The 23,671-nt window shown below is 38.9% G+C and overlaps 2 protein-coding genes across 2 annotated transcripts; both read left to right on the top strand.

Annotated features, from left to right (window-relative positions):
* Positions 1 to 411: 411 nt before the first annotated feature.
* Positions 412 to 19,345, top strand: SURMIR (SLC35A4 uORF mitochondrial inner membrane regulator). The gene is made up of 3 exons (XM_089661796.1): positions 412 to 546; positions 12,922 to 13,017; positions 18,594 to 19,345. The coding sequence occupies exons 1-3, from the start codon at positions 532 to 534 to the stop codon at positions 18,789 to 18,791; spliced, it is 309 nt and encodes a 102-aa protein (XP_089517922.1). The 5' UTR covers positions 412 to 531; the 3' UTR covers positions 18,792 to 19,345.
* Positions 19,346 to 19,482: 137 nt separating this feature from the next.
* On the top strand, positions 19,483 to 22,107 carry SLC35A4 (solute carrier family 35 member A4). Its single transcript, XM_089661703.1, has one exon. It carries the CDS (start codon positions 19,585 to 19,587, stop codon positions 20,551 to 20,553), a length of 969 nt encoding a protein of 322 aa, XP_089517829.1. The 5' UTR covers positions 19,483 to 19,584; the 3' UTR covers positions 20,554 to 22,107.
* The last annotated feature ends 1,564 nt before the right edge of the window (positions 22,108 to 23,671 follow it).

The following is a 23,671-nucleotide window of genomic DNA, read 5'->3' as shown; positions in this document are numbered from 1 at the left end:
ATTTCTGTGCGGATGGTTTTTGTGCGGATCCGCAGCAGCACCACCCACACAGATGTGAACTGAGGGTAATGGGACACACTTACTGCTGCATGTCGTACCGCCACGCTAGCATCCCGTTTTATAGCTATAAAATGAAAAGTCCTGCTTTGACTGGAATGCCCCTCATATTAGCCAACAATTCCAATGACGCAATGATTTCTCCAGCTTTCATTAAATAAAAGCCAGGTTCTTCTACTCATTGCATGCCCTCCTTGTAAAAAAGACATTACTAACCCATATATATAGTGTCCTGTTCTATTCTGTCCGCCTCCATAACCTTTCCTCATTTCACACATCACAGCCCCCATCATGTTATACACCCATCCGTGTCCTGGCTTGTCTTGGCAAAGGCTACACAGCCGTCACGTGGCCTGAGGGTACAGGAAATGCAGGCGCTCTCCCGATGGTCGCTGTTAGCACGTGAAGTAGATCCCAGAGCTCATCGATTCGCCGGCAGTGTGCCTTTCAGTGCGCCTGTCCTGGCTGGACAACATGGCGGATGACAAGGTGAGTGCAGAGTGGCGGCTTGAGAGCTGTGTAACCCGTCTAACTTTGTCTTTTACGAAATAGTCTGTGTGAGAGGAAGTCTTGTCTGTGTGTTCACCGGAGTCATGCTGGGGTGTGTTATAGTTAGACTGCCATAGCGTAGGTGATGTAAGCAGTTGTAATGCAGCTTGTGCACTTGGTAGTTTTGGTGACAACTCTTTCATGACGTATTAACTACAGCAATCTGCCAGACACAGGCCCTTTTTTTTTTTTTTTTTTTTTTTTTTAGTTTCCTGCGCCCAAAGGCACCACAAGTGCCAGGCAGATGGCATTTTCTGTGCCACCTAGTCATTGTCACCTAAAGTGCTTGTAAAAGATTATATATATATATATAAATTCAGGATTTATATAGTGCCAACAGTTTGCTCAGCACTTTACAATATAACTGGAGACGATACAGATTCAATACAAGAGGGTTAGGTTAGGAGGGAAAAAAGAAGTTGTGAAAAGAGATTCACAGGAAAGCGGCTACATTTTGGACAGAATGCGATACTCAGAAAAATTTCCACAAATTCTGCTTTATTAAACATTGTTAGTAGACAATAGGGTAATTACCCCGGTTCACCATCACCTCAGTATGAGATAATACTCACAGACTTAAAACCACATCAAGACTGGTCTAGATATCAATGTGCTGCAAAAACAATGACAAAAAACCTTGTCTAAAGCATTTGCAGCATCACCACATTGGTTACACTACCAGTAGGAGGTATATCAAAAATTGTACCATAAGGTATATATTATTATGACATGCTATGCAAAATGGCTAATACAGTCACCATATGAAAGAGACATAACCCTTGGCCTAAACAAGGCAGTATGGGTAAAAAATTATTATTATGGAGGAATAGAGCCCCAGTATTATCTATATGTACTCATAGAATACAACCCTTTAGGAGCACAAGTGAGTGGGACGCATCTACCCTTGATGTGGTTTTAGGTCTGTGAGTATTATCTCATACTGAGGTGATGGTGAACCAGGGTAATTACCCTATTGTCTACTAACAAACAATAACAATAAAGCATAATTTTTGGAAATTTTTCTGAGTATTGCATTCTGTCCAAAATGTAGCCGCTTTCCTGTGAATCTCTTTTCACAACTTCTTTTTTCTGCATATTTTTGGCTACTGGATGGAAGCCATTTACTGGGTGATACAGTACTTTATATATGAACCTCTAACCCCCATTATTCATTATTAGGTTAGGAGGGCCCTGATCTTTGGAGCTTACTAACTATATATATACAGTCATGGCCGAAATTGTTGGCACCCTTGATATTTCTCCAGGAAATCATGTATTTCTCACGAAACGTATTGCATTAACACATGTTTTGCTATACACATGTTTATTCCCTTTGTGTGTATTGGGACAAAACAAAAAAAGGGAGGAAAGAAAGCAAATTCGACATAATGTCACACAAACCTCCAAAAATGGGCTGGACAAAAGTATTGGCACCCTTTCACAACTGCGGATAAATAAGAATGTTACAAGCATGTGATGCTCCTGTAAACTCACCTGGGGCAAGTAACAGGTGTGGGCAATATAGAAATCACACCTGAAAGCAGATAAAAAGGAGAGACGTTCACTTAACCTTTGCATTGTGTGTCTGTCTGTGCCACACTAAGCATGGACAACAGAAAGAGGAGACGAGAACTGTCTGAGGACCTGAGAACCAAAATTGTGGCAAAATATCAACAATCTCAAGGTTACAAGTCCATCTCCAGAGAACTAGATTTGCCTTTGTCCACAGTGCGCAACATTATCAAGAAGTTTGCAACCCATGGCACTGTAGCTAATCTCCCTGGTCGTGGACGGATGAGGAAAATTGATGAAAGATTGCAACGCAGAATAGTCCGGATGGTGGATAAGCAGCCCCAAACATGTTCCAAAGACATTCAAGCTGTCCTGCAGGCTCAGGGAGCATCAGTGTCAGCGCGAACTATCCGTCGACATTTAAATGAAATGAAACGCTATGGCAGGAGACCCAGGAGGACCCCACTGCTGACACAGAGACATAAAAAAGCAAGACTACAGTTTGCCAAAATGTACTTGAGTAAGCCAAAAGCCTTCTGGGAAAACGTCTTGTGGACAGATGAGACCAAGATAGAGCTTTTCGGTAAAGCACATCATTCTACTGTTTACCGAAAACGGAATGAGGCCTACAAAGAACAAAACACAGTACCTACGGTAAAATATGGTGGAGGTTCAATGATGTTTTGGGGTTGTTTTGCTGCCTCTGGCACTGGGTGCCTTGACTGTGTGCAAGGCATCATGAAATCTGAGGATTACCAAAGGATTTTGGGTCGCACTGTAGGGCCCAGTGTCAGAAAGCTGGGTTTGCGTCCAAGATCCTGGGTCTTCCAGCAGGACAATGACCCCAAACATACGTCAAAAAGCACTCAGAAATGGATGGCAAAGAAGCGCTGGAGAGTTCTGAAGTGGCCAGCAATGAGCCCAGATCTAAATCCCATTGAACACCTGTGGAGAGATCTTAAAATTGCTGTTGGGAAAAGGTGTCCTTCCAATAAGAGAGACCTGGAGCTGTTTGCAAAGGAAGAGTGGTCCAAAATTCCGGGTGAGAGGTGTCAGAAGCTTATTGATGGTTATAGGAAGCGACTGATTTCAGTTATGTTTTCCAAAGGGTGTGCAACCAAATATTAAGTTAAGGGTGCCAATACTTTTGTCCAGCCCATTTTTGGGGTTTTGTGTGACATTATGTCATATTTGCTTTTCTGCCTCTGTTTTATATTTGTTCCAATACATACAAAGGGAATAAACATGTGTATAGCAAAACATGTGTTAATGCAATACCTTTTTTGTGTGAAATACTTGATTTTCAGGAAAAATATCAAGGGTGCCAACAATTTCGGCCATGACTGTATATATATATATATATATATATATATATATATATATATATATATATATATATATATAAAATCATTTTTTTTCTTTCTTTTTTTTTAACACCTGTTCTGTGCGAGATCCCTTACCTCCTCTTTGGCGGTCCCCTTGCCAGCACTGTCCACTGCTTCTTCCGAGTGCTCCCCTCAGCAAGCTGGCTGCTGAGCAGGCACCCGTGTAGGGATGTTCCCGATTCAGGCTCTGTGTTTCCATAGAGGCACACAGCACGGCTTGGCCACATGCCCCCCCCCCCTCTTCTCACAGGATTTGTCTGGCAGGAGCCTATAGCACCCGCTACTCTGAGTCTCCTGTGACAAGGGGAAGAGCTAGCTGCAGCTGGGACAGCACTGGATTCAGGTAAGTGTGTAAAGGAGAAGTAGAGCCAAAGCTCGTTTGGTTGTACTTCTCTTATGGCTCACAGGAGTACAGTTCGTTCTGTACTCATGTGACCCATTTTCAGCTGACAGCAGGCTGAAGTCATCTGATTTCGCTCAGCTGGCCCAGGCTAGGGAATGATCCCAACGTGAAAGTTGGGATCCACCCCAGAGTCTGGAGTGGCACCTGGCTCAGCCTCTCAGAGATCTGCTGAGATCCTGAGTCAGCCACTCCCTCCCCCTCCACAGCTCAGTGCACGCGCGGCGGCGGGGGGGGGGGGGGGGTGGCAGAGCAGACAGCTCTCTGCTCATAGCAGCAATGAGAACTCAGTGGATGCTGCACCCACCTAAGTATGAGTTGGCAATTAAAAAAAACATCCCATGCTTCTCTTTTAAGTACAGGGAGAGGGGAACTAGTTTATGCCTTAACCACCTAAGCTCTGGAAGATTTTACCTCCTAGATGACCAGGCCATTTTTTGCTATTCAGCACTATGCTACTTTACCTGGCAATTGCACGGTCATGCAACACTGTACCCAAATTAAATTTATATAATTTTTCACACAAATAGAGCTTTCTTTTGGTGGTATTTGTTTACCACTGTATTTTGTTTTTATTATTATTATATAAACAAAAAAAAAAAAAAACATTTTGAAAAAAAAAATTTTTTACTTTCTGCTATAAAATATATCCAGTAATAAAATCTAATTTCTTCATAAATTTGGACCAAAATGTATTCCGTTACATGTCTTTGGTAAAAAAAACTATATTGATTAGTTTGTGTAAAGTTGCAGCTTCTACTAACTATGGTGTATATACTGGAATTTTTATTTTTTATATTAGTAATATATTTCAAAAATGGACCGTGCTAAGGTCACAAATAGACAAAATAAACTGTGCAATCTTTAACGTGATAATACTGAGCAAGATACAAATACAATATTAATATTCAGTCCCAACATATGAATAATTGGTGCAATGGTGCTGTGTCTTTAACGGTAATACTCCATACTGAAATGACAAGTGCTTCACTGTGTTCACACTGGAGCCCCACATAGATGTAAACTCACCATCGTTTCATGACCACCTATCTCTAGGTAAGTCACACTCACTTTTTTGGGACTGTCCCAGTTTGCAATCCAGTCCTGATGGCCGATATTCTTTCGCCCTTATAACCGAGGTTGTTGGTAGTAACCAATAACTTTCCACTAGATCTGCATCAATGTTAGGCAACTCTTCTCCTCCACAGGCAGTATTTCATATTTTAAGAATAAATAAAAACAAAACCAGACATCCCATAGTGTAAAACCTGTATAAAACTTTAATATGGGGCCAAACAATAGAAATGCCACTCACAAAAATAAGTGCCTTTCCTGGCACTAGGTGTATTCAGCTTTGTATAATATGAATGGGAATTAAGATTGCCGCCGCATTCCAGCATGTGTTCCAAATCCTGGAAGTGACTTCAGCGGAAGTTGTGTCATAAGCCCTCAACTAGTTTCGACCAGTAGATCGTCCTCAGGAATAGAGGCAACCAGTGACTTATAGTGTGGCTGTGATAGTTCAGCGGATATTCGGGCACTGACACTTTGTTGGAACTATCTGCCACTGATACTATTACAGTGGTAATACTATACACTGTTACTGTACTAATGACACTGGCTGGGAAGGGGTAACATCTAGGGGCAATCAAAGCGTTAACTGTGTGCCTGACAACCTGTAGTATGTGCTGCTTTTACTGAGCAATGTGCCTGTTTTTACTCCCTGCTTTGCAGGGAAAAAAAACACAGCTCGTCGCTGCTGCCTGTACAACACAGAGCTCTTTTCTGTCATTCACTCACCCATTTAGCAGGTCCCGACCAAGAAAGCAAGGACCTGCTGGTTGGATTGTGCTGCAGCGAATGACAGCATAGAAATGCCGCACCATGTACATGTGATCTGGAGCAGAAGAGCTGCCAGCCCACAGTATATCTGCATGGGCCGGTCGGCAAGTAGGGAATGCATTAAAGGACAAGTTCACCTTTTGGATAAAAATAATAAATGCACATTTTTTTTGGCAGGTAAAAAAATTTGCGTTTATTATTTTTGTCCAAAGGAGCCTTTAAAGCATTGCACCAGCGATCAGTAGAACGCTGATATCATGCAGGTCTCCTGCAGACCAATCAGAATATCTGCTTGACGTATGAGATGTACAAGCAAGCAGATATGACAGGAAGCTTCAATGAACTACCACGGCGCTCCACAGCGCCGTGGTAGTTCATTGAAAACTACAAGCCCTATGGTTCTCATTCACAGAGCTGTGAATGAGTGAACTCTGTGAATGAGTGACGCGGCTGTGTTGGAGGAGCTCCGCATGGCCATGCCATTTTCAAATCTAACAGATAGTATGGGGAAACTTCTCCCCGCACTATTTGTCAGAGGGAGGGGGTGACGGATGCGGCTACGGAAACATGTCCAGTCCTCCAAGGGCATAGAGATGAGTGGAGGTCATCTTTCCTCCTCTATCTCTATGCCCAGCACCAAGATCGGTTGGTTTCTCAGGTAAGGCTGAGAACCACCGTGTGGCCGCGGGCTGGTGGGGTGCGGAGAGGGGTGGGGTTATTTTCATCACCTGTATCGGTGATGAAAATAACCCCACCTGTAGCTGGGTGGGAAGTTGAAATCCTGGGCAGAGATAAGGGGTGACATGGAAAGCAGGAGTTTTTGTACATTATTTTTATATATATATATAAATTATACAGTATTTATAAAGCGCCAATAGTTCGCTCAGCGCTATATACATATATACACACACATACATACGCACACACCTAAGGTAAGTACTTGCTTTTGACTCGGGATTGGCCTCATTCGGTCCTTTTACAGCAGCAGCGGAGCTCAGACTCAGAGAGAAGCAGCACAAGGAGTCAATCAATTGTATTGCAGTGCCCCTGTATTAACCAAGAGCATTCTGAGGGCAGCAGAGAGCAGAATGACATCAGAGAGAGATGAGCTTATCAGTCTGCTACTTCTCCTTTCCCTGTCAAATCACAGGCTAAGGGAGGGACAAGGCCTGTAAGTGATACCTACCATAGCAGAGAAAATGTACAGTAGGTACATGTCTGTGCTGTGTAAATCTTGGGTTGGATTTTTCTTTTCTTCGGAGTTCAACTTTAAAAATACACTTTAACTATACATGTACAAAAAAAAGTACAATTTCCTCAAATATTTGCTTTAATAAAAAAGTTTAGACTGTATTGATTTAAAAGGGAAATTGATAGGAGAGGAATGAATGGCAATGCAGTGCTGCACATGTGTACAGCATGTTATAGTAATATGTTTTAACACTGGTAATGAGCAGGCAAAGGTGTTTCTCCAGCTTAACACAAACTACATCCAGAAAAGTCATTTCATGTAATGTCATTTCAATGTCTGGCAATGCTTATATGTTTTCTGTGATCTTCAAGCTGTTCAAGAGCTTCTGCAACAAACATGTCTCTGCACAAAAGCACTGCTGAAGAACAGTGACCTACACAAGGACACAGCAAGTGTCTCACTATCTTGTCGGATAGCTTGGGCCTTTTATCTAATAAGTCGAAGAGCAACATAAAAGCACTGTACCCTTTAGTACTGAATTGACTCCTGTAAATTGATAAAAGCTAAAATATAATTAGGCTGCATTCACACCTAAGCGATTTTCTTCTTGAAGCTTATAGCTCTAAAACGCTCAACAAGCCCAATCCCATTAATTTCAATGGCCCCTGTTCACATTTGAGCGTTCTATCGCCTGAAGAAAAACGACTGTCGCTCAAAAAACTACAATTAGGTCCATATATATTTGGACACAGGCACATTTTTTTTTTTTTTCCAGCTATTTACCAAAACATATTCAAGCTATAGTTATATAATGGGTTTGGGCTGAAAGTGCACACTCTCAGGTTTAATTTGAGGGTATGTACATCCCAATTGGAGGAAGGCCTTAGGAATTACAGCTCTTAAGAATAGCCATCCCCCTTTTTCAAGGGACCAAAAGTAATTGGAGGATTGAATCAAAAGCTGTTTCATGTCCAGGTGTGGGCTACTCCTTTATTTCTTCATCAGTTAAGCAGGTAAAAGGTTTGGAGTTGATTCTAAGTGTGGTATTTGCATTTGGAAGCTATTGCTGTGAACCTACATCATGCGTTCAAGTAAAACAGGCCATTGTAAGGCTTCAAAAACTAAACAAATCCATCAAAGAGAGAGCAGCAATTTTATGAGTGGCCAAATCAACAGTTTGGTACATTCTGAGGAAAGAAGAATGCATTGGTTACGATGGCTAATTTTTGTTTACTAGTATTATCCGTGTTCTACTAAATAAATCCTTGAAAGGGTAACATTCAGTAAACCATAGCAGTCTTCATTTATCATACATCGTACCTTAGCTGCAGTCTGGTTGCTTTGGATTATGATACCTTTTGCATCAGTGCCCAGAAGGGGAATATGTCACATGGACTGTATGCAAAAGCTATAAATATTCCTAAACCAAAGGTATCCAAGTATCTTTGAAGTTCTTCATATACTGTCCTATACACTCACTGGCCACTTTATTAGGTACACCTTGTTAGTGCCAAGAAAATATCCCCCACACCATTACACCACCACCAGCCTGAGCCGTTGATACAAGGCTGGATGGATCCATGCTTTCATGTTTACGCCAAAATCTAACCCTACCATCTGAAAGTTGCAGCTGAAATCGAATGCCCATTCTCCTCCTACCTCTGACATCAACTAGGCATTTTTGTCCACACAACTGCCGCTCATTGGACATTTTCTCTTTTTCGGGTCCATTCTCTATAAACCCTAGAAATAGTGCATGAAAATCCCAGTAGACCAGCAGTTTTTGAAATACTCAGACCAGCCCGTCTGGCACCAACAATCATGCTGCGTTCAAAGTCCCTTAAATCCTCTTTCTTCCCCATTCTGATGCTTGATTTGGAGTTCACCACCAGTCGTCTTCACCACCTCTAGATGCTAAATGCATTGAGTTGACTGATTAGCTGATTAGCAATTTGTGTTACCAAGGAATTGAACAGGTGTACCTAATAAAGTGGCTGGTAAGTGTAGGTTTATGTGCAGTCATCAAAAAAGTTTGGAGGATTTCTAAATTTATCGAACGACATACTGCAATATTAACCAAAACGTGACAGGCTTGCATTAAAGTTCAGCCCGGTGTATGTGTGTTTTTTGTTAAACCTCCTCCAAAAATACTTGCCTTCAGTTCAGGGCTGTTCCTCGAAGTATTCCTTCACTACCACACAATTTCCTAAAACTGGGTATACACTAGTAGATATTCATATGAATATGCTCAATACGTTCAGCGGCCTAAATAAATTCATTGAAAAGTAGTTCAAAATATAATTTGCTTTTAACAGTTGATTTTGGAATGAATGGACCTTTCCAAACAAAAATTACATACAATGTTAGAAATTTGTTTGGTTGAGAACAGTTTAACCACAGTGATGACAAAATCTGAAGGCACAGGATGGAAATGTAACCACACAGTGATTTGACCCCACTAATGATTAGAAAATCGAACAAACGGTAGCAAAACTCTACCTATGCCAAGGGTTGTTGTCCCTTTAAGGGAGACAGGTGGATGTATTCAGGGGTCTCACCCGTATAGGGTGAGGATTTCCAACACAGTTATACAAAGGACAGGACTGACTCGCAGTCCTCTCTGCTTTAGTTGTAGCTTATTTAGGATTTTTGGAGGTCAGGAGTCGCATTCGGGTGGAAAATAGGACCTCCACTCCTGACTATGGGGACTCTGGGCCCTACAGGATTAAGCAGTTTCCAGGAAGCAATACATAAGGCAGGAATTTCCCAGTGCAAAGATATGAGGAGTAGGAGTTTGAGAGAGACCTGTCTGAGTGCTGCACATGTGCTGGAAGCTGCCAAACAATTAGGATCCATGCACACTGGGCATTTTAATAACACGTAACGTTAGCTGTGTAAAGTCATGTTACAGTGTAAAGTTTTTCAGCGTTTTTGCATTAGTGTTCTGAGTTTTTTTTCACGTTTGCTAGCCTTTTTTTTTTATCAAAAAAAGTCCAAAAACATCGGTTTGCCACATTTTTCAGCGTTAGTGTTTTTACAGCTAAAAAAAACCCTCTAGAAACCCACTAGTTCGGTGGTTTTTTTTCCAGCTAAAAATCGCCCCTGCCAAAAAAACGCTGATTTCAGTCTACATGTGCATGGACACATAGGATAACATGCTGGGGAATTTACTGTCTGTAGAACAAAACGCCAAAAACAGCAGCTGCAAAAACGTCCAGTGTGCATGAGGACTTCAAGGTGGACTTTGCTAAGCTTGGGGTAATTCCCATATATGAACTTTACATTTCTTTGTTTCCTTTTGTGATGTTTATGTTGAAGATAAGTGGACTTTTAGGTTATGTTTTCTGGAATGAAGCCAACTCCTTGTTGCTGAAAGTATTGTTTGGTAACAGCAGCTACAGGCAGAGCGACGTACATCAGTCTGGCTGTACTAACACAGAGGGGTGCTGCGCCCCATGTGGAGCAATATTCTTTATTGCTCCTGCAAAGTAAAAAAAAAATCCATTAACCCCCGCCAGAGTTGTACAGTGTTACTATAGTAACATTGAACTACTCTGAAAGTTTTTTTTTTTTTTTTTTTTTTTTTTCTTTTTAAGTATTAAAATATTGAGATGATATTGTTATGAGTAAAGGTTCGCTTTAAGTTGCTCGCAAATTTCTAGCTACAGGTTTACAAAGCACTTCATAAAATGTTCACCGGTAAATAAATTACTGTGGTTTAAAAACACATGCACTGGGAAGATATACCTGCAATAAATGATTGATGAATGTCACATTAACTGCTTTATAAATGTGCTCTACTTTTGTAAAACTTATTCATTGCTATGGAATTAGAGCTCTTTTTAATTTGATATAATAGCTACAGATTCATACTGCGAATGGCTTATATAAGGTTTGGACCAATTTCACCCAGAAGTAGGATCCAGCACTATTCAACTCTGTTATCACTAAAAGAGGTATAGACTCCAGAGAGAGGGAGATCATATTACCCCTGTACAAATCATTACTAAGACCTCATCTGGAATATTTAACTTTTTTTTTTTTTTTTTAACTGGATGGACGTTTGTCTTTTTTCAGCCAGACTATGTAACTACTATGTAAATACACCATTTTAATAAAACTAAAACCTGTAGGCCTGATAAAGGTAAGATCTTCTATACAAATATGATTTTACTTTATATCTATTTATGTACAGCAGTAGTATGTGTCATCGCGTACAGATATCCAAAACGATATATGTACCTGAGAGCAAGCCTGTGTGAGAAGACCTGCAGCCAAGCTCCTAAGATTTAATTACTATTACATCAAAAGCAATTTTTCTGCATTCATTTTGGTGCTCATATTTGTCATTTTGATATGGTGATAAACTTTTGAATAGTTGAATAACCTAGGAGATTCTGCTCAACTGTGCTACAAGCCTTGTTTGTCTTCTCCCCTAGTGGAGTGCATGTTGGACCTGTCTTTATCCTGGCATCAGACAGTAGATTTGGTAAATGTATACAATGGTCAATCCATCGGTTTCTAAATATAAACCATCATAACATAAATTGATACAGTGATGTTCACAACTGCACTGTATGAGGTCCGTATGATCTGACGAGTTTTATTAACTTTCGGGTAGTGCCCTTGTGAATGTTAAACACACCTTGGTGGCACTGTCCACACTTATTAGAGGAACATTATTACTGAGTGCTCCGATCAAATCCTTGGTCGGTTGTTCTCACTGTACAAACAAATCTAAAGGCTGATATAACTGCTCCTTCACCTCCTAAACATGGCTAAATCCCTTTTACCTGTATACTGGAGTCAAGTCTATTCCATCTATTGCTCATCGTTTTTGAAAAATAGAGGACATACTGTGTGTCTCATGGAAGAACTTACACAGATTTTCCATTTTCCTAACCATTATAGGAAGATATGGGCCTGTTGGTTTGTTTTCAAAGCGTTTTATCATTTATATTGATGCCCGACAACCTGCTTCATCCACCTCTGGGAACTCGAGCATGCTCCTGCAGCATGCTCGAGATTGGGTCCCCTCCCTTTTTTTTCTTCCCCCTTCTTTCGCCTCCCTTTTTTCTCTTTGGAAGTTAACCATACTTGAAAGTGACTTTTACACTACCATGTCTTGCTGATATGCCTATAATTTATTTATGTCTAGTTTAGGTTTCTTGTGCACTGGTGATATGCATGCGGGATCTATCATTTGGCCTTGCCATGGTCACTTCCCTACTGTTATTGTACTTTCAACTTGCAAAAACTTCTCAATAGACATTAATATTAAACATAAAATGCACACCTGAGTGTAAGCATTTTCAGGCGATGTGGTTTTCTGCATGGTGTTTTTTTTTTTTTTTTTTTTTTTTTTTTTTTTTTCAGGAGTTTTAAACTTTAACATTTTTTGTTTATAACAGATGGAGAGCTAGTTACTAGAAGGAAGATGGTTGTTTAGGCTTGAAAGTCTTGTTTTCAGACACTCCAGTTGAAGTCTGTGGGGTCAAAAATTCCCCATTCTGTTTCAAAAGTAGCTTGTGTACCTTTCTAAACTTCAGGTGTCAAGCTACAGGTTCCTCAGTGCTCCTGTGAAGAGGCACAGCTTAAAAGCATGGGACTTTGTTGAGCATTGTGGAACTTATACTTCTAGCTTCAATGCATTTTAGATATGAATCAGAGCTTAGGTTTGAGGTTACTTTTTAAAGTTGTAGGGTTTGTAAACATTTTTGCTGTAGGTTAATATACTCATGAAGTATCCATTTTGGCTGGTGGTACCTTGTGCTTGTAAAGCACAGATCATTTGTTTTTTTTTTTTTCTTATTTATTAAGTTACACATTTGAGGATACTTTTTACTGATAGTTGGACTCCTCTCTGAATAATAAAAACAGCTGAAACGTATTTATATTATATTTTTTCATTTAATTATATAGATGGCAGGATATATCATTACACATTTACAATTTTCTTTCTTTAATATTCGTACATTCCTCAGGGCTCCCCAAAGTTAAAGGACCTCGTCTTTCTTAAAGACCAGTTAGAAGGCCTGCAACGTAAACTGGAAAATGAGGTGCAAGCTGGGGTATCTCAGGTAAAGTCAAATCTCTCTTCCATGAGAGATCTTCCCATGCAATAAACAATTTTTCTTATGTTTTAAATGGTATATTTTTGAGACAAGTCTTCTTTGTACATGAATCTGTTGGAGGCTGGCACTAAGGTTGGAGAGTCCATACTGGCTCATGACTGAGAATTTTGTAATGGAGTGGGTGGAACCTGATGGGAAACTGAGAGCCTACTTCCACTCATGACCGTTTACCAGCACAGACATGCCACACTCTTGCACTGCATAGATCTGTACTCCAGCTCTGAGCTGGATGTAATTAACTCCAGTTTTCTAATCTGTGAATTGGTGGTAATTCTTTTTAAGAATTGTCCCCGCCGTAGCGTGTGTATAGAACAGGAGGTGGAGCTCTTGCAGAATCTCATTCAAAAGAGAAATATGTCTATATTCATGATGCCCAGACTTCAAAACATATAAACAACCCCAATTCCAAAACCATTGGGACGCTGTGTAAATCTACATAACAGAATACAGTGATCATAAACCCATATTTTATTCACAATAGAAAACCTACCAAATGCTTAAACTGAGAAAATTTACACTTTTAAGAAAAAAATAAGGTAATTTTGAAATTGATGGCAGCAACACATCTCAAAAACGTTGGCACAGGGCATCAAAAAGCTGGCAAAGTGGTACTAACAAGGAAGCGCTGTAAGAACATTTTGCAACTAATTAATTTTATTGGCAACCGGTCCGTAACATGATTGGGTATAAGAAAAGCATCTTAGTGAGAGTGTCTCAAATGTAATGATGGGCTAATGAGGTTCACCAATCTGGAAAAAGTTGTCTAAAAATTTGAAAATCTTAATTTCAGAAGAATGTTCCTCAATGTAAAATTGCATAGACTTTAAAAAATATCCTTTTTTGTAGATGATATATTTAAATTGAAAAAAGCTTAGGGCATCAACTATATATATATATATATATATATATATATATATATATATATATATATATATATATATATATATATATATATATAATTTTTTTTTTTTTTAATACAAAAGCTTTATTCTACAAAAAAATTACACCAAAAGATTGATAAAAAAACACACTAAATTATCAATTTCCCAGATCTGGCATAAAAATTGAAAGTCTATTAAACCTAAAATATGCCTGAAGCTAACCATCCAAACCTTCCTAAGTTATTCAAACTTCAATCTGAAAAATTGTGGTTTTTATGCATGTCCTGATAAAAAAAATCATGGGAAAAGTATGTTTAGTCCATATGTACAGTGGGGATCGAAAGTTTGGGCACCCCAGCTAAAAATTTATATTAATGTGCATAAAGAAGCCAAGGAAAGATAGAAAAATCTCCAAAAGGCATCAAATTACAGATTAGACATTCTTATAATATGTCAACAAAAGTTAGATTTTATTTCCATCATTTACACTATCAAAATAACAGAAAACAAAAAAATGGCGTCTGCAAAAGTTTGGGCACCCTGCAGAGTTAATATCTTGTACTGCCCCCTTTGGCAAGTATCACAGCTTGTAAACGCTTTTTGTAGCCAGCCAACAGTCTTTCAATTCTTGTTTGAGGTATCTTTGCCCATTCTTCCTTACAAAAGTCTTCCAGTTCTTTGAGATTTCTGGGCTGTCTGTCACGCACTGCTCTTTTAAGGTCTATCCATAGATTTTCAATTATGTTGAGGTCAGGAGATTGTGAAGGCCATGGCAAAACCTTCAGTTTACGCCTCTTGATGTAATCCCCCGTGGATTTCGAGGTGTGTTTAGGATCATTATCCATTTGTAGAAGCCATCCTCTCTTTAACTTCAGTTTTTTCACAGATGGCATCAAGTTACCATCCAAAATTTGCTGAAATTTTATTGAATCCATTTTTCCTTCTACTCGTGAGATGTTCCCTGTGCCACTGGCTGCAACACAACCCCAAAGCATGATTGATCCAACCCCATGCTTAACAGTTGGACAGAGGTTCTTTTCATTAAATTCTGTGCCCCTTCTTCTCCAAACGTACCTTTGCTCATTCCGGCCAAAAAGTTCAATTTTAACCTCATCGGTCCACAGAACTTGTTTCCAAAATGCATCAGGCTTGTCTATATGTTCATTTGCAAAGTTCTAACGATGATTTTTGTGGTGAGGACATAGAAGAGGTTTTCTTCTGATGACTCTTCCATGAAGACCATATTTGTACAAGTATCTCTTTATAGTGGAATAGTGTACCACAACTCCAGTGTCTGCCAGATCTTTCTGGAGGGATCGTGCAGTCAAACGTGGGTTTTGAATTTGTTTTTCTCATCCTGCGAGCTGTTCTGTCTGATATTTTTCTTGGTCTTCCAGATGTTGCTTTAACACTGTTTCCACTGTTCCTGATGACTGCCATTTCTTAATTACATTCCGAACAGAGGATATTGACATCTGAAAACGCTTTGTATCTTCTTATAGCCTTCTCCAGCTTTGTGAGCGTCAACTATTTTCAGTTTCAGTTTTCTAGACAACTGCTTAGAAGAACCCATGGTGCTGATCGTTGGGGCAAGGTCAGATGAGTCTGGGCATTTAAAACCTTTGAGATTGACATAACCTGGTCTTCCCAGACGATGATTGAGAACAATCCATGACACTGGCAGGTCTCAGCTTGGCAAAGGGGGCAGTGCATGCTATAAATTCTGCAGGGTGCCCAAACTTTTGCAGATGCCATTTTTTTGTTTTCTGTTATCTTGAAAGTGTAATTGATGGAAATAAAATCTAACTTTTGTTGACATATTATAAGAATGTCTAATCTGTAATTTGATGCCTTTTGGAGATTTTTCCATCTTTCCCTGGCTTCTTTATGCACATTAATGCAAATTTTTAGCTGGGGTGCCCAAACTTTCGATCCCCACTGTATATGTTGATCACTGCCTCTATACTGTAAGCTTCCCAGTCAGAATGTGAGATAATATTAGCAAGAACAAAACCAAAAATGGTTGTTTATAATTTGTTGTAAGTATACAAATATTCAACATTCCATAATCGTTCAGAACTCGAAAAAACGTTTTCTTTCTGTCAGCAATGACCATCCTAAAGGAGAGACCTAAAATAGCCCTTTTAGTTTGACCTGCAAAAGTCGTATTGGCACTGTAGCCATTCAGGAGCAGATGGATGGCAACCCAGCAACTTTGCATATGTTATCTAATTATCTTGTATTCCATATTCTGTTGTTAAATTTATTATGTGAGGCACCCCTACATGGCCCAGCGAGATCAAACTACCATCTTTGAAAAATTGTACATATAATTTCAGATGCCTTCCTAGGCTGCTATAGAGACCAATTATTTAGATATTCATAGATTAAAGTGCCAGGTTATATGTATATATGGATCCATTCAAGGAAAGCCCTGTCGTTTTATACGACTACCAAGCCAGATGCTGTAGTTTAAAGATAACCGCAAACCTAGGCAAGTCCATATAAAACACATAGTAGTGTTCTTGATTCATCTATCACAAGGCAAGATATCCTAGTGTAGGAATGGTAACAAACAGAAGTCAGTCTAAGCTTTTAATTGTCCAGGATTTCACTAGGATAGTGAAATGATCTCCACTTAGGTACATTGAACAGAAGACTGGAGGCAAGGTGAGTAGGAGTGGTGCTTTTTATTTATTTATTTTTTTATGCCCCAATTATACTTACTTGGTGTATGTAGCATCGGTCCCCCACCGGCTCTAAGCTTGAGAACTCAGCAATCACATGACCGCTAAGTGGTGACTGTCAATCACCACTGTCGGCTCAGGCTCTCAGCGGCTCCTGGGTGGAATCTGACTTTAAAGCCAGGAACTCTCACCAGCCTGGATCGGCTGAGTGACTTCAGTCCACTGTCAGCTGAAAATGGTTCACAGGAGTGCAAAACGAACTGCACTCCTGTAATCCACAGGAGAAGTACAGCCAAAAGAGCTTTGGCTGTACTTCTTTAATAATCACTCAATACTGTTTATGGTTTTATAAAAAATGGTCAGATCAGCTTTATTTTTTTTTATATAAATCCCTATATCTGTTTAAGAGCTGAATCATCCTTTCCATCAGCTCCTTACACTGACTTTAATGAATGTGATTGTTTAGTAGCTTGCTTTGAGGAAACTGCAGGGTTGTTTTGTGTGCAGTCCCTGTGGTGTATTTATTGTAAACAAACAGTCACATCATTGAATCCTCTGGAGCTGCATTCATCATTACATGTTGCAACTATAAAATAACCAGTGAAATTCTTAGGACCTAGCCATAAATGACCAATAATAAATTCTGCTGTCCCAACCCAAGTTCTGCCAACTGATGGTCAATGAATACACGAGACACAAGTAAAGAAGTCATGTTTGCAGACTGGTGTATTGTGGTCCCTGATACTGTTATGAGAATTGTTAAAGTAAAATAATTCTGCCAAAGCAGAGCTAAAATCATAAACCCTCTGTGACTTAACTCCTCAGAATACACCTGTCAGTATATCAAGTATCTAAAGTGGTGTGTCTGCACATAATTTTGCAAAACTTCACCTGTATGCCAGAATGTCGAGAGCTGCCTTGTACTCCCAAAACTTCTACTGATTTTTTTTTTTTTTTTGTTTAGGACTAATAGGCAGGAAAAGGGCTAAGCAGCCCTTACTTTATAGCAAACATCAATGATTTGCATAAAACAGATTCAGGGAGCTTCTGGACACTCATTTAAAAGTAAAAAATAAAATGCGATAGTGATTTGAGGCCTGGCATGTCCTTGGTTTAAGTGGTTTAAGACCAGAAGTGCACTTGACCAACATCTGGAGGGATCATACTAATTGCCCCTTGGGATCCATCTAATTGCATTGGTCCAATAGACACTTTTGTTCAACAATACTAAAAACGTATGAATGCGGATTTAATACTGAAGCATAAAAATAGTTATATTTGCACGATAAGACCCTAATGGAACTAATCTGACACAGTTATGTATATCACAAAGTAGGGCATACATACATAGAACATAACTTGACATTTAATTGAATTTTGAAGACCGCTTTATGTTATGTTGGTTGCAGTGAGTGTCACTGTTTGCCAGTCTTTCTCAACCAATAATCCGTGGAATCCTAGGGTTCCCCCAAAGGTTGCCAGGTATTCATTGAGCAACTTATCCCTCTCCAATATGTAACCACTGACACCAGTGATCTTTTTAGCTATTTGTAAGTGGGAATTCCTCCCACTTGCCACCACTGTAAGAAGCATTCTTCCCACTAACCACCACACTTGTACCATGAGCTATTAATATAGTAAATGTTGTTTTAAGGGTTCCCCTGTGTTAAAAATTACAGAAAGAATGCTCTATTCCATACGGGGTGGGAAGGGGGGGGGGTCTTTTTTTTGTTTGTCTTTCCCCCCCATTGGAATTGTGCTTTAAATTTTAAATGGGGCTTCTGTCCTGGACCGTTTTTTTTTTTTTTTTTTGTTTTTTTTTTTTTTTTTTAGAGATTTAGAAGGTGCTCAATATAACAAGGTTAGGTTATACTGGCAAATACATACAGTACATTTTTATTTTTCCTATGTCCTTTTATGGCTATAACATGAATTATACTTTTATTGTTTGCAGGACGGCTCTTTCCTCAGCTCTCCATTTTTAAAGGGATTCCTGGCTGGCTATGTTGTTTCCAAACTCAGGGCTTCTGCTGTGCTGGGCGTTGCAGTGGGAACCATCACAGGAATTTATGCTGCTCAGGCTTATGCAGTACCAAACGTGGAGAAGACTATCAAAGACTACCTTAGCTCTTTAAGAAAAGGGCCTGATTAAGCCAGGAGGAATATGCTGATACTCCATTAACTGCTCTTTCCATGCTTTAAGTGCTTTCTTGGAACTATATTCCATATTGGGTACCTCTAATTGCATACTGTGTCACTACGTGTGCAATTGTCTAAACTGGATCTGCAGCAGGTAGTAGGAATTGGCTCAGCAGGTCTGATAGCACACTGTTAAGTGCTTTCTCTAATTTTCTTTTCTAGATTCAATGCAAATTGTATTTTGGATGAAACGTTACAGAGCAATGCTGAAAAAGTGATGAGAACATTGCTATTGGTACACATTGCATTCACTGGACAATCAGCAAATTGACTTAAAATGTTCATGAATTTTAAATAGCACTTCTAAGTCTCGGCAGTGTCATCTCTACCTTTTGTAGACCAGTATTGCATATTAACTTTATAGCCAGGGAAAATGGTATTCTTTTATCATGTTACATATTAACCCCACACAGTACAGTCCGTAGCTCCTAGAGTATAGCTATTTTCTTTAACTTGAGCTGTGCAAATATTTTACTCTGTATATTAATAAAAGAGATTTGATTCTAATGTATGTGTTTGCATAGCTGTCTCCATGTATTAAAACGCAGGAAGTGGGGTGGAAAAGTTAACATTATATCTGTGAACTGTTCAGTCCAATCCACAAATTGGCATTCAAGGAGTTAGAAGTCATGTTTTCCCATTGACGGCAGTATAAAAGACATAACCATTAAAAACAGTAGTCTATTTAGTGCCTTGCCTGCCTGTGTTCCCTATGATTTGGTTATCTCTAATCTGATCAAGCTGTGATGATTGTTATCAATAATGTAGGGGCAGAGGAATCCTTGAGATCCTCCTCTGCAGATATATTGAGAAGAGTACAGTGGACGATTATGTTAATACTGTCTGTAATCATCTATGGATCTCATGCACCTCTAATATCTATTTGTAGAGTGGATGGGGTGATACCTTTCAGTTCATCAGCAGTTGTCCTTCTCATTGAAGTATTGAAATTTATAATATCTTTGGCATGTCTCCTAATCACAGAGAAGAAACCATTTGATATGTCTGTATCATGGAGGCTTGCTCTCCCCTATGCTTTTCCTGCGATTCTCTACGGTGCTAACAATAATTTGGTGGTTCACATGCAGCATTTCATGGACCCCAGCAGTTTTCAAGTGTTAAGCAACCTAAAGATTGTCAGTACTGCTTTACTTTACAGCATTTTCTTAGGTCAGAGACTTTCCATTCGCAAATGGTTTGCCATGTTTTTGCTGACCGCTGCTGGTGTGTTCTACAGCTATGGTGGTATTAGGGATGTAGAGGAGGCCTCAGCTGCCATGCAACTTTACAACACTCTTCCAGGGTTACTGATAATGCTGATCTATTGTCTAATCTCTGGAATGTCTGCTGTTTACACTGAGATGACACTAAAGACTCAAAAGATCCCTCTAAACTTACAAAACATTTTCTTGTACTCCTTTGGCATTGTAATCAATTTGCTAGCCCACATTTCAGGAAGTCACAATGGTGGTTTTCTAGATGGCTTCTCCATTTGGGTTTTTGTCATTATCATCAGTCAGGCTTTCAATGGTTTGATCATGTCTGTGGTCATGAAGCACAGCAGTAACATCACCAGACTTTTCATCATTTCCTGCTCCATGCTAGTGAATGGACTTCTGTCTTACATAATATTTCAGCTGCAGCTTACTTTTCTTTTCTTTTTAGCTGTCATTCTCATTGGCTTTGCTGTTTATTTGTTCTATGGCATTAGATGAAATAATAAGGTTCAACTGGTGTTTGTGACAGTACTATCCGTTACTTTCTTTAAAAAAAACAACCTCATAAAATGCAAAGTTCACCTATTTCCTACTCCCCTCATTTTTTTTTTTTTTATTCCAGTAAAAATAAAATTGTGGTACAAACCTAAAAAAGTAATAAGGATAAATACCTCGGGCTCTGGCCACTTTTTTTTTTTTCCCTACACAATGGGAGAGAAAGGGGCAGCAGTAGCATACACTGAGGCTCTGTTGCAAGCCCATATACTGACAGAGCATACCACTACAGCAGAGTGAGTAGAGGGATGATCCCATCAATGTGCTACTTTTTCCTTTTTTTTTCTTTTGTCCTGCCAACAAACTGAGGATGTGTATTCACAATGGTTCTTAAAGTGTATTTCCATTTTTGCAGTCAAATTTGAGAAAACCCCACTATGTTTTGCTATATGTTCCAATTCACACAGCATTCATTACACAGATGTCTGCCTCCAGACAGGGCTACTTATAGTAAACACAGTTCCCCACCCCCCCCACCCCTCATAAAAACGAGGGCTACATAGAATTTGTACTTGCTGGAAGTTCCAGAAAATATCATCTTAAAATGTAAACTGCAATTTTTTACTTGTAACAAATATAAAGTAGGTATTATCCCAATTTGGCTGCAAAATTGGAAATAACCAAGTGTTTTGCTATTTAACACCAAGGGTCTATTTGTCATTGTTTCAACCCAGGATACATAGAACTTTCATCCAATTTCCATATAACATTCAATTTAAAAATTGGTGAATCTTAGGTGAAGACATTGACAAATATGTGCTCTTAATCGCATATGTATTTCTATTTTGTAGTGCTGCAAAATAAGGAATCTGTGTAAAATGATTGAACTGTTTTGAATCTGTCTGCTGCCTCTTGTTTTCCTATCATTTAACTGTCTGTAAAATTATTGTATTGTCCTCCCTGTTTTCAGATGTGTTTTTATAGAGCAGCATGAGGAGTTTTACTCACTCTCTCACATTAGTGTGTGATTTTCGATCCTAATTTCTCTGTATTTTTAAATTGCCCAAACATTAGAAGCCTGTTCTAATAAAGACTGATAAAATATATAATTTTAAAGAAACAAAATGTTAAAATGTCACATAAATTTGTGTTAAAAAAAAAAATAGGATGCATTTCCAAAGGTTTAGTTAACTGTGTAGCCATTACATCCTTTGTAAGTGCCAACTGTAAATGCTGTATTTATAAAGCAGAACAGATTGTTCATTTGTTTCCTTGAGCTCCCATCTAATCCACTGCCTTGGTAGCGCAGCCCTTGTGTTCTCAGAGTGAGTATGTCTGCCAAACATGGTAAATGGCCCACAACTTGGGAAGCATATGAATGATATCATGACTATAAAAATTGTCACTTTCATTTATACAATATTTTACATACCTTATACTATACCTTAAGCCAGGAATGTACTATATAATATAGTATGTTTAATATGCTGGTTATGATTAAATATATTAAATCTATCTTGCTGTTTTGCCATTAAAATACAACTTATTTTTCATGAAGCCGTTTGTGTGGTTTTTCTTTTTGTTTGTTTTTTTTATTATTATTATTATTTTTTATGAAGGGGGTTTGTATTTGGAATTATTTAAGTTCCGGCCCAGAGTTCAGCTTTACTGGCAGAGGAACAGCACCAGAGCCAGGGAAATTGCATTATCTTACACAGTAAAGGACACAGGCTGAGTATTCATAGACTCTCTTGATTATAGGCTCATACCTTCAGGCAATTGGCAAAGCTTTTTGGCAGACCTTGTAGGTGCCTCTCCTTTAACCCTACTCTACCTTGTCTTTGTTTTTTTTTTTTCTTTGGTATGCTACTTTCACACTTATTTGCTGAAAAAACGCATGTGTTTTTGCCATGTTTTTACTGCGTGTTTGCCGCGCATTCTGAGGTTTTATTTATTTTTTTTTTGTTTAAAGAACTTGTGACTTAACCATTAGCCGCCCGGCCTATAGCCGTTTGGCGGCCACAAAAAATGCTTCAGCTTTCCGGGTGCACGCCATATGGCGTGCTCCCGCACATGCGCGGTTGCAGAGCCGCGCAGCGGTGCGATCTGTCACCGGCCGTGTTCCTCGGACACGGCTGATAACAGATCTGAGTACCGGCCCCCGTTGCAGGTACCATGTGACCAATCACAGCAGGTCACATGACAGTTGTATACAATGGATGGCTTCATTAATGCCATCCATTGTATACTAATGCCTAGCTGTGAATGGTCACAGCAGGTCACATGCACATGTCATGTAATTAGCTGTGGCCAAATCACAGCTCAGCTAAGCACACACAAAAAAAAAAAAAAACCTGAATGAATCGATTTCATTCAGGTAAATGCTTGCTTATAGCAAAGTAATTCTTTACTATAAGCAAATTTGTGTAAAAAAAAAAAAAAAAATACTGATCACATCCCCAAAGTAGTACAATGTTACTATGGTAACATTGTACTACTTTGGTCATAGTAAAATATGAAAAAAAATCTTTAAAAAAAATAATAAAAAATTAAAAATAATAAAAAAATATATATTTTTTTCATACTGTCACCAGTCAGTGTCCCTGTTTACCGCCATGCCAGTTATATGATGACGCTGTACTGCACTGGTGACAGTATGTAAAAAAAATAGTGAAAATAATTTTTTTAATGTTTTCATTTTCCAAAAAATTATGACAAAAATACAACTTCAAAAAACTCGCCATTCCTCTTATGAAGTACGTTGGACTGTCTACTCTGCAAAAAGGGGTCATTTGGGGGATATCTGTACTATTCTGACATTCTTGGACCTCAAGAAATTAGATTGGCTGAAATTAGATTGACTTCAGGATTGATCAATTTTTAGATCTATACCATAGTTTGTGAACTCTATAACTTTCCTACAAACTAAATAATACATCCTAATTTGGGTTATTTTCACCAAAGACATGTAGCAGAATACATCTTGGCCTAAATTTATGGAGAACAATTATTTATTTGTAGACTTTTATAACAGAAACAAAGAAAAACGTGTTTTTTTTTTCTCAATTTTTGGTATTTTTTTGTAATTTAGCAAAAAATAAAAACCCCAGCGGTGATTAAA

This window comes from Staurois parvus, unplaced genomic scaffold (assembly GCF_062004578.1).
Source record: "Staurois parvus isolate SC_StPar_1 unplaced genomic scaffold, SC_StPar_1.0 ptg000006l, whole genome shotgun sequence".
NCBI lineage: Eukaryota > Metazoa > Chordata > Amphibia > Anura > Ranidae > Staurois > Staurois parvus.
This window is presented reverse-complemented; position numbering and strand designations above follow the sequence as displayed.

Excerpts from the sequence above, each read along its gene's own strand:
- SURMIR (XM_089661796.1), top strand. Across the intron at positions 13,018-18,593 it reads TGCAAGCTGGGGTATCTCAG|GACGGCTCTTTCCTCAGCTC; the intron begins GTAAAGTCAAAT and ends TATTGTTTGCAG.
- SLC35A4 (XM_089661703.1), top strand. The coding sequence starts at position 19,585 with ATGATTGTTATCAATAATGTAGGGGCAGAGGAATCCTTGAGATCCTCC.